Source organism: Balaenoptera acutorostrata, chromosome 3 (assembly GCF_949987535.1).
Source record: "Balaenoptera acutorostrata chromosome 3, mBalAcu1.1, whole genome shotgun sequence".
Lineage (NCBI taxonomy): Eukaryota > Metazoa > Chordata > Mammalia > Artiodactyla > Balaenopteridae > Balaenoptera > Balaenoptera acutorostrata.
In genome coordinates, this window is record NC_080066.1 from 171,039,386 (window position 1) to 171,052,813 (window position 13,428).

Below are 13,428 nucleotides of genomic sequence, written 5' to 3' on the forward strand. Positions count from 1 at the left end.
CGTTCATTTTTAAGAAAATGTCGACCAAGTACTCAAGTCTAAATAACCGTAGTTTGTCTGTCAGTCATTCTTTCAAATACAAATAGTGTTCCATTAAAACAGTGGCCAGTCTAGATCTCAACTTAAACAACTGGGCAAGAGCTTTTCCTGGAGACAATCATCGTGCCTCCACGTGTGACAGAAATGCAGTATGGGTACTTCCCAGAATGTTAAAAAGATGTGCACTTGAGAATTAAGATTTAATAAAACAATATTTTATTGCTTCATCAAGGATACTCAAGTGAAACTTTTTTTTTTTTTTAGCTGTGAGGGCAAAGTGGCGAAGAATACAGTGATTATCAGTACAATTTGGTATTACTGCCTTGATTTATGCTAAAAACAGGTGAAACGATTCATGCAGTGCTACCTACCACAGATTTTGCATCATCGATGCAAATGTCAAGAGAGTGAGACAAGGCACAGAGTGCCTTAGCATTATGAAAATAGTCTGGGCCTCAGAGACCCCTTGGGGCCGGGGATCAAACGTACGGAACCGCTGGGCCAGATGAATGAATACAAGGAAGGTGACCGTAAGCCAGCTTGGGTGCTGGGGACACTGCTGCCCAGCACTGGCCCTCCCGACCGGAAATCCAGCCTGAGCACCTCCTGCATGGCTGACCCCTCTGCTCTTACTCTTGAGCTTCTAGTTGCTTCCTCCCATCCAACCCTTAGGTGTTGACACCTGGGCCTTAAGAAAGTCCTGGTTGGAACCTGATCTCCTGGTTTCATTTTTGTTATTTCTGGGACCCGGCTTTGGGTATCAGCCCTCTGGCCTTAGGCCCCATGATGAGGAGTATTTTTCTGGACCATTCTGGGGTGTACTGGCCAGATTTACCTCTTGCTAGCTCTGTGTATTGCACTGTGTGTGTTGGAGAAGGCAGTGGGGGAGGGGAAGTACAGGGTTAGGGATTTGGTACAAATTGATATTGTTTAGGGAGGTACCTAACTTTGAAAGTAAAACAAAACTGTTCTGCTGTTTTACTTCTTGTAAGACAAGGTGAACTATTCTTATACTCTTGCAGATAGGGCTCAAATAAAAACATTCATCTGGTCAGTGAATATAAATTGAAAGAAATGACCAACATATTACAGTTTTAAAGATGTGTGCTCATCCATTTCTCTCCCATCAGTACCTTCTGAATATGCATCAGGAGTTCATCCAAGTATGAGACCTTGGTAAATGCATCTTTTAAATATGAGAGTTGGAGTTGGGCCTGCACAGAACAAGGTATCATTTCCTGAAAATAGCTTTCAGCAAATAGCAAATTAATTTAGTAGCAAATTAGTATAATTTTCAAGGTGGTCCTTCCTATTGAGTAACTCATTTTTATCGTTACACAAGAAATGCTTTCTTCTCCTTGCATACCTCTTATATTACTTTTCTGAGTAATTCTTTTTCTTTTTTTAATTTTTATTTGAGTATAGTTGATTCACAATGTGTTAGTTTCCGGTGTACAGCAAACTGAATCAGTTATATATATATATATATATATATATATATATATATATATATATATCAGTTATATATATATATATAGTTATAGTTATAGTTATATATATATATATATATATATATATATATATATATCCATTCTTTTTCAGATTCTTTCCCATATAGGTTATTACAGAATATTGAGTACAGTTCCCTGTGTTATACAATAGGTCCTTGTTAGTTATCTATTTTATATATAGTAGTGTGTAGATGTTAACCCCAATCTCCTAATTTATCACTTCCCCCTACGTTTCCCGTTTGGTAACAGTAAGTTTGATTTCAAGATCTGTGAGTCTGTTTCTGTTTTGTAAATAAGTTCATTTGTATCTTTTTTTTTATGAGATCCCACATATAAGTGATATCAAATGATGTTTCTCTTTCTCTGTCTGATTTACTTCACTTAGTATGATAACCTCTAGGTCCATCCATGTTGCTGCAAATGGCATTATTTCATTCCCTTTTATGGCTGAGTAATTAATATTCCATTGTATATATGTACACATCTTCTTTATCCATTTCTCTGTCAATGGATGCTCCCCTATCTTGGCTATTGTAAGTAGTGCTGCAACGAACATTGGGATGCATGTATCTTTTCTTTCTTTTTTTTTTTTAAGAAATGTATTTATTTTTTAGATTTATTTTTGGCTGCGTTGGGTCTTTGTTGCTGCGCAGGGGCTTCCTCTAGTTGCAGCGAGCAGAGGCTACTCTTCACTGTGGTGTGCGGGCTTCTCATTGCAGCAGCTTCTCTTTGTTGCAGATCACAGGCTCTAGGCGTGTGGGCTTCAGTAGTTGTGGCATGCAGGCTCAGTAGTTGTGGCTCGCAGGCTCTAGAGCACAGGCTCAGCAGTTGTGGCGCACGGGCTTAGTTGCTCCGCGGCATGCGGGATCTTCCCAGACCTGGGCTCGAACCCGTGTCCCCTGCATTGGTAGGCAGATTCTTAACCACTGAGCCACCAGGGAAGCCCGATACAAACTATTATGTATAGAATGGATAAACAACAAGGACCTACTGTTTAACACAGAGAACTGTATTCAATATCCTGAGATAAACCATAATGGAAAAGAATATGAAAAAGAATGTATATATGTGTATAACTGAATCACTTTGCTGCACAGTAGAAATTAACACAACATTGTAGATCAACTATACTTCAATAAAATAAATAAATAATAAAAAATAAAGATGTCCCTCCCAGTTAGGGTATAAACACTCCTCTTGGGGAGTGACATATTCTTTACTTGGTGGCCGGGAAATCTGATAGCATCTTCAACTTTTTCTTAGGAACCTCTTCCTGGGATTGGTAGGGGAAGAATATAAAAGTCCTAGATTCATTTTTTTCTCCTTTTGGGAAATGTACAGCTTACACTTTCTGAAGAATAGTGTTAATAATAATAATAATAGCAGCTGTCATTTGTTAAGCATTTGCCACGTGCCAGCTACTGGGCTAGGCAGTTTATGGAGATGATTCTTTACCGCCTTATAACAAGATGGGTACACGTTCTCTCACTGTTTCATAGTTAAGCGCTCTGAAGATTAGAGAAGTCCCTTGCCCGAGGTCAGTCAGCTTGTAAGTGACGGAGCCAGCATTCAAATCCAGGCCTTCTCCCTTCAGAACTCAAGATCCTAGCTTCTCAATGGCTGAGGATACCGCACGCCACAACTACTGAGCCTGTGCTCTAGAGCCCCCGAGCCACAACTACTGAGCCCACGTGCCACAACTACTGAAGCCCACGTACCTAGAGCCCGTGCTCCGCAACAAGAGAAGCCACCACAATAAGAAGCCCGCACGCCGCAACGAAGAGTAGTCCCCGCTCGCCGCAACTAGAGAGAGCCCGCGAGCAGCAACAAAGACCCAACGCAGCCAAAAAAAAAAAAGTTTGCATCTGCTAATTCCAAAGGGGGGGACCTCTTTAGACATAAACATTTGGATTAATAACAAAGAACTATAAAAAGATGCACTCTTATCAGATGAAGGACGCCAGTGTGAGGTCTCAACCACAATTCTAGGCCTTGAGTCCCTTGATCTCAATTCTGATGACCTTCACCTCTACTCTGCTTCAAAAACTGAACTTAATGGCAAGACCAGGGGCCTTGTCAACTATTCAGAACTTCTCTGCATATGAACTGTTGAGTGTCAAGATCCCATTCACTGTGGATAACTCGCCATTCTTACGACTCTACTGCTCATTTATTCCCACCTTCCTTTCAACATCTTCTGAGACTCCTAGGACCCTGACCGCTTAACGTTCTCTCAGTCTATGAAGGACCGTCCAGTTTTACTTGTCCTCTCCCTAGCCTAGAGCCCACAGGGCCAGCCTGTAGTTATACTGACCAGTATCCTCAATTCTCTGCCTCCTCATTCCTCCTAACACACCCAGCCCACATGACCCAAACACAAGATCAGTCCAGTCATAATTCTCCGGCCAGGCTTTGGATCCCACCAACCACCTCCTAAGGCACTAGGCTCCTTCAATCGCGTTCCTATACCTTCACTTCTATCAATACTTACTCTTTCTTCCCAACACATATATGTTGTTAAATATCTCCCTAGATTCCCAGTTACTTCTCTAGCAGCTGATTCTTCAAAATTCGTTTCTGCCACTTCTCTCTACTTGCTCGCCATCAATTCACTCCTCGACCAAAGCAACCTGGCTTCTGCCGCCATTACCTTATCCAAACTGCATTTGTTAATATTATCGATGTTGTTCATCTTGCCAAGTCCAAGGAATCCTTTCTAATTCTTACCTTTTATGACTCTGCCCTGTGGCACCTGAAACGGTTGATCCTTCCTTCCTGCTCTAAACTCTCAGCTTGCCTTTTAAAAACCAGCGTTGCCCGGGGCTGCATCCTTGCCCTCTCCTCTTCTCACTCTATAGACCCTTCGGGTGTAATCCACTCAAACCCAGGCCGGCAACTACGCCCAGGACTCACAAACGGGTACCACCTAGCTTCGATGTCTCTGATGAATGGAGACCCCATATGCAGTTTAAAAATGTAGACTCTGAATTCAGACAAACTCGCATCCAAGTCCTGTCTCTGCATTCAGCAGCTCTCTGGCCATCAGAAAGTTATCTTACTTAAACCTCAGTCTCCTCAGCTACAGAATGGGAGTAATCATATCACTGGTATCTACGCTAGAGTTCTTTTGAGGATTAGCGCATGTAAATTATTTCTTTTGAAATAACACATGTAGAAACACATAGTTAATAACGCTCAACAATGTTAGCTACCGTTGTTATTACAGGATTTTTTTTAATCTAAAAGCCTCCAAAGCAACTCAAACTTCACGTAATAAAAAAAATTAACTTGGGACTTCCCTGGCAGTCCAGTGGTTAAGACTCTGCATCCCCTCTGCAGGGGGCACGGGTTCGATCCCTGGTCGGGGAACAAAGATCCCGTATGACACAAGGTGCAGCAAAAAAAACAAAGAAAAAAACCCCCCCAAAACCCCCATGAACTTAATACCCTCATGCTCCTCCTTCATTGTAGTAATAATCATAATAGCTTCTGTCTTTCAAGTTTTAATTTTTATCACTAATCTGCAAGTTAAATATTAGCGACCCCATTTCACATATAAGGAAACTGAGGCTTAGAGAAGTTAATTACTCTGATGGAAGTGGCAGGAAAGTGATGGTTAGGATTCAGACCCTGGTCCTTCTGACTCCAAAGTGAATGCTTCCTGGCCCTGGTATCTGACTTTAGTGTTCGAGTCCCACACCAAAAACCCAGGGCATTTATTCTGGACTTCTTCCATCTTAGCCACATCTAGCAATGTGCTGGGGAACTGGCTCTCCTGCAAAAAAGAAAAATTTCCTGATTTGCAGCATTTGCTGATTTCAAGCTACCAAGGTGACATCACTGAATGTGAGCGAGGAAAAAGATGGGCAGAGCTGGCTTGAGGGCCTGCACCAGCGGCTCCAGCAGACTACCGGATCCCTAAGGCCCCAAATCCTGTTAATTCAGATCTAAGTAACTTGACTGACAGCAATTTGCCAAAAACAACTTAGTCAAAATCAGGTTGGTGAAAACAACAAAGTATACCGTTTGGTGATAGGCTGCAGACTTTTTCTCTTTTTATTTGCTAATCTCTCCAGCCTCCACACCCCTCAGCCTTCCCCCTCCACACTCCAGCCTGACCGGACAGCTCTCCACTCCTCCCAGGCACCACGGTCTCCTCACCTGCAGTGCCCCTGGCCTGGAACGTCTATCCCTTCGGCCTGCCATCTTTCCCTGGCTGACTCCTGTTCTTCCTCACCTTTCAGTTTAGGCATCAGCCACAGGGGATTACCGGGAACAGAGTAAATGTCAAACAACGGGAGTTAAGTTGGAATAGTGCAAATGTGAGACAATTGGAAGACTGCTTAAACAAATTATACTAGTTTTCAAAACACACATGGCATGACCCTATTTCAGTAGGGAAAAATGCACATAGACACAGAGAAGGATCTGAGAAGCTAGTCTCTAGGGGTTTTAGCAGTGATTTTCTAAATAATGGGTGGGATTCTGTGCATTTTTTTTTTTTGTCTATAGTTTCCGTAATAAGCATGCATTGTTTTTGTAATAAGAAAACCTATTTCTAAAAAGCCTTTTTTTTTTTTTCTATAAAGCCTTTTTATCGTTAATGTCTTTGTATTCCAATTGTTCACAATGATAGACCATTTTGGACAAGGATGAGTGGCTGACTATTCATTGGCTAGAAAAAGAACCTGGAAAATAATGGAAAACAGGTAATTGTGTGTGCGTGTGGTTTAAAATGACACATTTATTATGTTACAGTTCTGGAGGTCAGAAGTCCGAAATGAGTCTCACTGGGATACAATCCAGGTGTCAGCAGGGCTGCATTCCTTTCTGTGGCTCTACAGGAGAATCCATTCACTTGCCTGTTTCAGGTTCTAGAAGCTGCCTGCATTCCTTGGCCCGTGGCCCCCTTCCTCTAACTTCAGAGCCAGCAGTGTTGGCCTGAGTCCTTCTCACACTGCAGTCTCCCTAATCCTGACTCTCCTGCCTCCATCTTCTCCATTTAAGAACCCCTGTGATTACACTGGGTTCACCTGGATCATCCAGACTAATCTTATCGTGTTAGCTGATTAGCAGCCCTATTTCCAGCTACAACTGTAATCCCCCCGGCCAGCCATGTGCCCTTTGCCCCAGTAACACAAACTCCATGTCCCTGAACATGTCATGTGGCTTCAGTTCTCCATGCTTCTGCATGTGCTATGTGCTCTGAAATGCCTTTAAAACACATATGTGCGCACACAGCGTGACACAATGTGATTAACATGATCACACCATAGACTATCAATAATAATCCTATCTGCCCTATGGACATGATGGTGCCTTCTTCACCTTGGCATTCTGAGTGTCTCTCGAACTCAGGCACCCAAAGCGTGCTCTGTATACCAGCAGTATCAGTGTTACTTGGGATTGTGGCTACTAGATATGCACATTTTCAGGCCCTGCCACAATATCTACTGAATGGGCATCTCTGAGGATGGGGTCCAGGAGGAGTGTTTAAAAAGTCCTCCAGGTGATTCTCATGCACCAAAAGTTTGAGAAGCACTGACCCAGGTCCTCCTTAATGTTGGCTGAATGAACTGATAAATGGTTAAAAACCTGTGATGCTCCTTTACATTATTTAAAACATACCTCCAGTCCAAGCTTTTGCTTTTATATGTGTCAACCTGGACCGATGTATATGTATATACATAAATAAAATAAATAACCAATCCTTTCAAGATGTCCAGTGAAATTTGACTCATTGGATCACTGTAGGACATTAAACTTTCTTCTCTATAAACAGGCAGTTAACACAGGGCTTCATTTATTATTTGTTAGTTGTTCAGTAACTACGTTTGCATTACAGTTCTGAATTTTGGTTGCAGGAATAGGTAAACTCACAGTGTCTTGCCTAGGACCACACAGCAATTTAATGAGAGGCCAGGTTCAGACTGAGCAGCCTCAGAATTTCCCGCTATGGCTGAGTGTACTGAGTCACAGTGTTGTTCTACCTTCAGGTATATCATGGTAATTAACTTGGTATAGAGATCTCAGAAGGTTACAGTAAATACTTTGTTTTGTGGTCAGGTAATTAAATGTGTAAAGGTCCCTACCCTCTGTTTGATCATTACCTAAAGGACATTCCTATGGGGCCAGAAGTGATTTGTTGTTGTTGTAATATAGGCAGCCTTTTTACATCTCCCTCTGTAGCTGCTGAAATCTTGGCTCGCACCCAAATGCCCCACTTGGGTTTTGTTCAGGAAAGATTTCTTCCAGCTGCTTTATTTGTTGCACAATTACATGTATGAGCTTCCAGAATGTACAAGATCACAAGTCAAATGAAAGGCTTCAGCTCCCAGTTCGCATAAAGAGATAAAATTTGAAACCAAGGAAACAACAAAACATGGCTAAATGAAGGGCTAAGTAGAAACGAGACTGAATAGTATTCTTACTAAAAGGTTAGCACGTGCCAGAACTCGAAAGGAAAATGAGACACCATGGGGTAATCATAGTATCCTTGTGCTATGTTTATGGCCACACTTGCAAAGGGACTCAGACTCCCTCTTTAGCATTTACAATTTGGGGCACAGCAAGCTGATAGAAACAAAAATATATACCTGTATTTAAGCAATTATACTCCAATAAAGATGTTAAAAATATATATATATATACTTCTATTTAAAAATAAAAACTTGCACACTCACATTCATAGCAGTATTATTCACAATAACCGAAAGGTGGAAACAACCCAAGTGTCCATCAACAGATGAACAGATAATGTGTTATATACATACGATGGAATACTGTTCAGCCTTTTAAAGAAAGGAAATTCCTTTTAAATGTGGATGGCCCTTGAGGACATGATGCTAAGTGAAATAAGCCAGTCAAAAATGAGGAATACTGTATGATATTACTGATATGAAGTACCTCGAGCAGCCTAACTCACAGAAACAGAAAGGAGAACGGTGGTTGCCAGGGATTGGAGGGAGGGGAAATGGGAGCTTCAGTTTTGCAAAATGAGGAAGTTGTAGAAATTGGTTGTACAACAATATAAATATAGTTAATGTTATGGTACTATACACTTAAAAATGGTACAAAAATAATAATAATAAACACAACCACATACACAGGACTTCTGTTTTAAGGATTGGAGGAGTATATTTAAAAATGAACTGAGGTATCCTGGAGATTGGCCATCATTGATGTCAACAGCCTGAGGATCAGGATAAACAGGCAGGTCCAAATGGAAAATGTAAAGCAAGGGGAGCAGGAGTCAACGGTTATTTGTGGCAGATGGAAGAGTAACTGAAGAATCTGCAGATAAAGAACTACAGGTCATAGGATGTGAGACGAAGGTGACCTTTGGCACAAACATGGAGAGTTGGACCAAAGGAGGAAAAAAAATCATCAAATGCCAAAAAAAAAGTCTGGAAAATTTAAGAAGCAAAAATCAGAGGTTTCATGAATCACAATATTGGGTCGGCCAAAAAGCCCATTTGAGTTTTTAACAGAAGAAACCGAACAGACTTTTTGGCCAGCTCAATACATACTGGAAAGTATTTAGAAGTTGATGGACTCCCAAACATCGTTTGAGCTTCACACACATCACACACGTATCCACTGTGATTAAGCCTCACAGGCTTGCTATTGGGCTGGCCAAAAAGCACGTTCGGGTTTTTTCCACATCTTACAAAAAACCTGAATGCACTTTTTGGCCAACCCAAATATATCACAAATGGGACAACTGGCGTATGTAAAGATCAAACACAGTGAGACCTTCAGAAGATCACGCGTAAGCAGTGAAGACGCTCTTATCTGAAGCCATCTGGACCGAAAGTCAATCAGCCAATTTAAAAAAATCTGTTGAAAAGGGAAAACATGCAAAAAATGGACACACCCAGTTGTGGATGCTGGGGACCATCACATCCCCCAGCTGGAAGTGTCACCTGTTGAGAGTGGACAGGTGAGAACCTCTCGGGCTTCACTTCTAGCCAAAGGAAGTTGCCTTGCTCAAGGCGATGTCTCCCTCCGTTGGGGGGTAGCCCACACCTGATGTCTGGTCAGTGCAGAAGGACAGTACGAACTGCCTCACTCTGCCACATCTCTGAAGGGTGGTCAGCACTAGCATCCCCATGCCACTGGCTGAGGCCGGAGCTTCAATTCTCCTTCTATTAGTCCTGCCTGTCTCACTCCCATCCAGGCCTGGTTCCGAGAGCACTCGCTCCCCAACAAGCTTCCTGCATGCAAATCTCCATCTCAGAGCCTGTTACCCCGGAGCCCAATCTAAGACACATACATAAGTTAAACGGTTAATTTTAAATTTTAAATATAAGCATGCATTCATTCTCTGATATTTTGACCTATGCCAAAGCCTTCGTCTTCGAGAACCGGTCATGGGTCAGCATGCTTTGTTCTCTTTCTTGCATAAACTACACCTAAAATTTTAGAATTACCTATTATTTCCGATTTTGGTTTCCTGAAAGTAAGAAAACTTAAAGACCACTAGAAAACAACCTAGATGTGGAATTCCTCTAGCTTTTTAAATTCCACCAATCCTTAACAGGTATCTCACCCACAGTTAATGTGACAGATTAAAACAACTTTTTAATTTAATAAACTACATATAAAATTTACCATCTTTGTTCAGTCGTATGAAGTGGTACATTCATATTGTTTCGCAGCCATCACCACCATCCATTTCCACACCTCATTTCATCTTGCAAAACTGAAACTCTGTCCCCATTAAATAATAACTCTCCATTCCCCCTTTCTCCTCAGTCCCTGGCAACCACTATTCTACTTTCTGTCTCTATGAAAATAACTATTCGAGGTACCTTGGAATTTTTTCTTTAATTTATTGAGTTACCTTTATTAAGTCTTTCCAAAATTTATTTTGTATAGAAAAAGCAGCTGTGGATCTTCCCTGGCAGTCCAGTGGTTAGGCCTCTGCGCTTCTACTGCAGGGGACACAGGTTCATTCCCTGGTCGAGGAACTAAGATCCCACGACCAAAAAAATAAATACATACAAACGTACATGCATACAAGTTTAAAAAAAAAAAAAAGCACTGTCTTTTTGGATTGCACTTACATCCTGTTTGCTTAATGTTTAATTAAATCACCTAATTACAATTATAAGTTCAACTGGCATAAATAGGTTTGAGAACAAACAACATAGAACAGGTCTGGGGACAAATACAACTCAGACAGTTGGAGAAGTACATGAGGGCGCTGGAGAGAAGGCTCCGATTACAAGTGTTCAACATGCTGTGGGCATCTCCTAGACGGCTCTGCATAGGGACTGGAAGCTTCCTTTAAGCTGCTGAACTGGTTAAGAGAGCTGTTTCTACTGTACAAAAATAGATATTGATAGCATTTATTGAGCACCTATTATGTTCCAGGCACTGTGCTAAGCATGTAACGGGCATTGTGTCACTTAATGTCCATAATCTGTGAGGCAAATATTATCATCTTCATTTTATAATACCTACAGGAAACTGAGGCACAGAGAAGTACTCAAGCAATTTATCCAGAGTTGCACCACTAAGAAGTGGCAGAGCTGAGATTTTCAGGTTGGTGTGAATCCAAAGCCTGTCCCCACTCTACCTGCCACACTGGCTCTTCAAATGAATATTAAATAAAAGGTGTAACAAGAATAAAAACACAGAAGTGAGCCTTTGTTTTCTACTGGCATCACACAAAATGACAAAATATGTCACAGGTAGTCTTTTTAAGACTATAATTTAACAAACGGGATGCACTTAAATTCTCGTAAGACAGGACTGTAGGTAATACAATCTGCAATTGTTATTTGTTTATATAGGAATGATTTCAGTTAATTAAAGACAGAAGAGTTAGGCAGTATTTGTAAGGAAAGAACTGAAGTCAGACATTTTAATTATGCTATCAGATTAGCACAAAAAAGAGAATAAGCTGGAAAGTTTATAGAATATAATAAAAGCTAAGTATGTTATGTCTCAAGATAACTCTTTGGATCAAGAAAAAGAGAGAGAGAGCACATCTAAAATAATTCATAGAATCAGATAATAAGTCACTAATCAAAGAGGTCTCATTACAACCATCTATATCAACACCCACAAGGAAAAACCAAGCTATAGTTTTTTTTTTTTGGCCACACTGCACAGCATGCAGAATCTTAGTTCTCCGACCAGGGATTGAACCCATGCTCCCTGCAGTAGAAGCATGGAGCCCTAACCACTGGACCACAGGGCATTTCCTTTTTTTTTTTTCCCCCAAGCTACAGTTTTATTAGAAGCATTTTCCCAAGAAAATAAAGCATGAATTTGTGCTTGTCTTCTAAAAAGAAAAATGAATGACAATTCAAAACAGATACAGACAACAATGAAAGCTAACCAAACCAAAAAAAAAAAAGAAAAAAAAAAAGGAGGTATTTAAGATTGCCAAATCATGAGTAGAAGCAAACTCCGTTCAGCAGCCTCTGGGAGACCTGGCAGAGAGATGAGCTCTCGTCATCCAGGACAATGTGGCAGCTCCCTTCTCCATCTACAAGCAAGAGGTTACTCATTACTCCCCAGTCCATCCAGGATGTTGAGATATAATGATAGCTATAGAGATTCCCAACAGAACAGCACAGCCAAGAAAGGCTGCCTGTGCCACTGGGCTCTTTTCTACACCAACAACCCATGAACCATCAACAGACACGCATCTAAGACCCAGGCTCTCTCCCAGACACCCTGACAACTCCTCTCTCATGGGGCCATCTGACCTTGATGCCCATTTCTAGACAGAACGCCTTCCCTGGTTGTCCCACAGACACATCCCAAGTTGACATCATCACAAACCCCACACCTGCTCCTCCTCCCGTGTCCCCTGTCACACTGAATGGAGCCGCCATTCACTCAGATTCCCAGGACAGGGCCTCGGGGCCATCCTCAACTCCTCCACCTTCCATATCCTGTCGCCATGGTGATTTACATGTAAAACATCACTTGAATGCATGTGCTCTTCCACTACTCCCTTAGTTTAGGACCTAGACTCTTGCAAGAAGACTTCTTAGTAGTGATCAGTTTGGTCAGGGGGTCAGATACACAATCTCCTCATTTACTGAGCTCCAACTTCATATCTAAATACCATGTTTGATTCCTTTGAATCAACCAGGGTAGAATCCCTGCAAAAAATGGGAAAAGAGAGAGGAGACTTTCCCTTAGCACTTTAGGTGTGAGAAACTTTTTGCATCCCACTTAGAGATGAAAGAAATCAGGTTAACACCAAAAATTCATTTGTAGCCCAAATATAATAGGCCAGTTTATTTTCAATAGCTTTTTATTCAATCAACAAACTGTCTCCTTCTAGCAATCTCTCTTAAATCACAGTGATTCATTCTGGGTAAACACAGAGATACCGCCTAAGGAATTTCTCCCAGGTGAAATCTGTAAGGATGCTACTTGGGCCTCCCAACACAGGTGCCTCCTAGAGTCTTCCCAACACCATCTATGCTGATGAACAAAACATAGACCTGACTTTGAAACCCAAACTCTGACACTAACTGCAGGGCTTCCATCAAGTTACACAATCTTATAGAGAAAAAGAAGACAATGGTATTTAGTTGTATATAAGGCTTGTTAAGTTCAACAACAAACAAAGATCAGCTAAGGGCCAGGCACGGCCTTGAGCACCTGAGATTCAAAGATGAAAGTCACAGCTCTGCCCCTTGCACTTCCAGTCTAGTGGGACAGACAGATACAGACCAAGAAGTGTGACAACATACGTGAGTGCTGGAATCAAGATGTGAGCAAGTTCCACGAAGAGGGAAGGCTGGGGATGATGGAGAAGAACTGAAAGAGAACTTATTCGAAATGGGATAATTATGTAAACACCTGATACCTGGCTCACTTAAAAAATGCTTTTTGGCTGTTTTTT

General features: G+C 41.5%; 1 protein-coding gene across 1 annotated transcript in view; it reads right to left on the reverse strand.

Annotated features, from left to right (window-relative positions):
- Positions 1–2,343: 2,343 nt before the first annotated feature.
- LOC102998276 (EF-hand calcium-binding domain-containing protein 11-like) overlaps positions 2,344–13,428 on the reverse strand; it is a 91,657-nt gene continuing 80,572 nt past the window's right edge. The window contains exon 6 of the mRNA XM_057542521.1: positions 2,344–2,449. Within this exon, the coding sequence (XP_057398504.1) occupies positions 2,359–2,449 (91 nt within the window). The 3' untranslated portion in view covers positions 2,344–2,358. The remainder of the gene's footprint in view (positions 2,450–13,428) is intronic.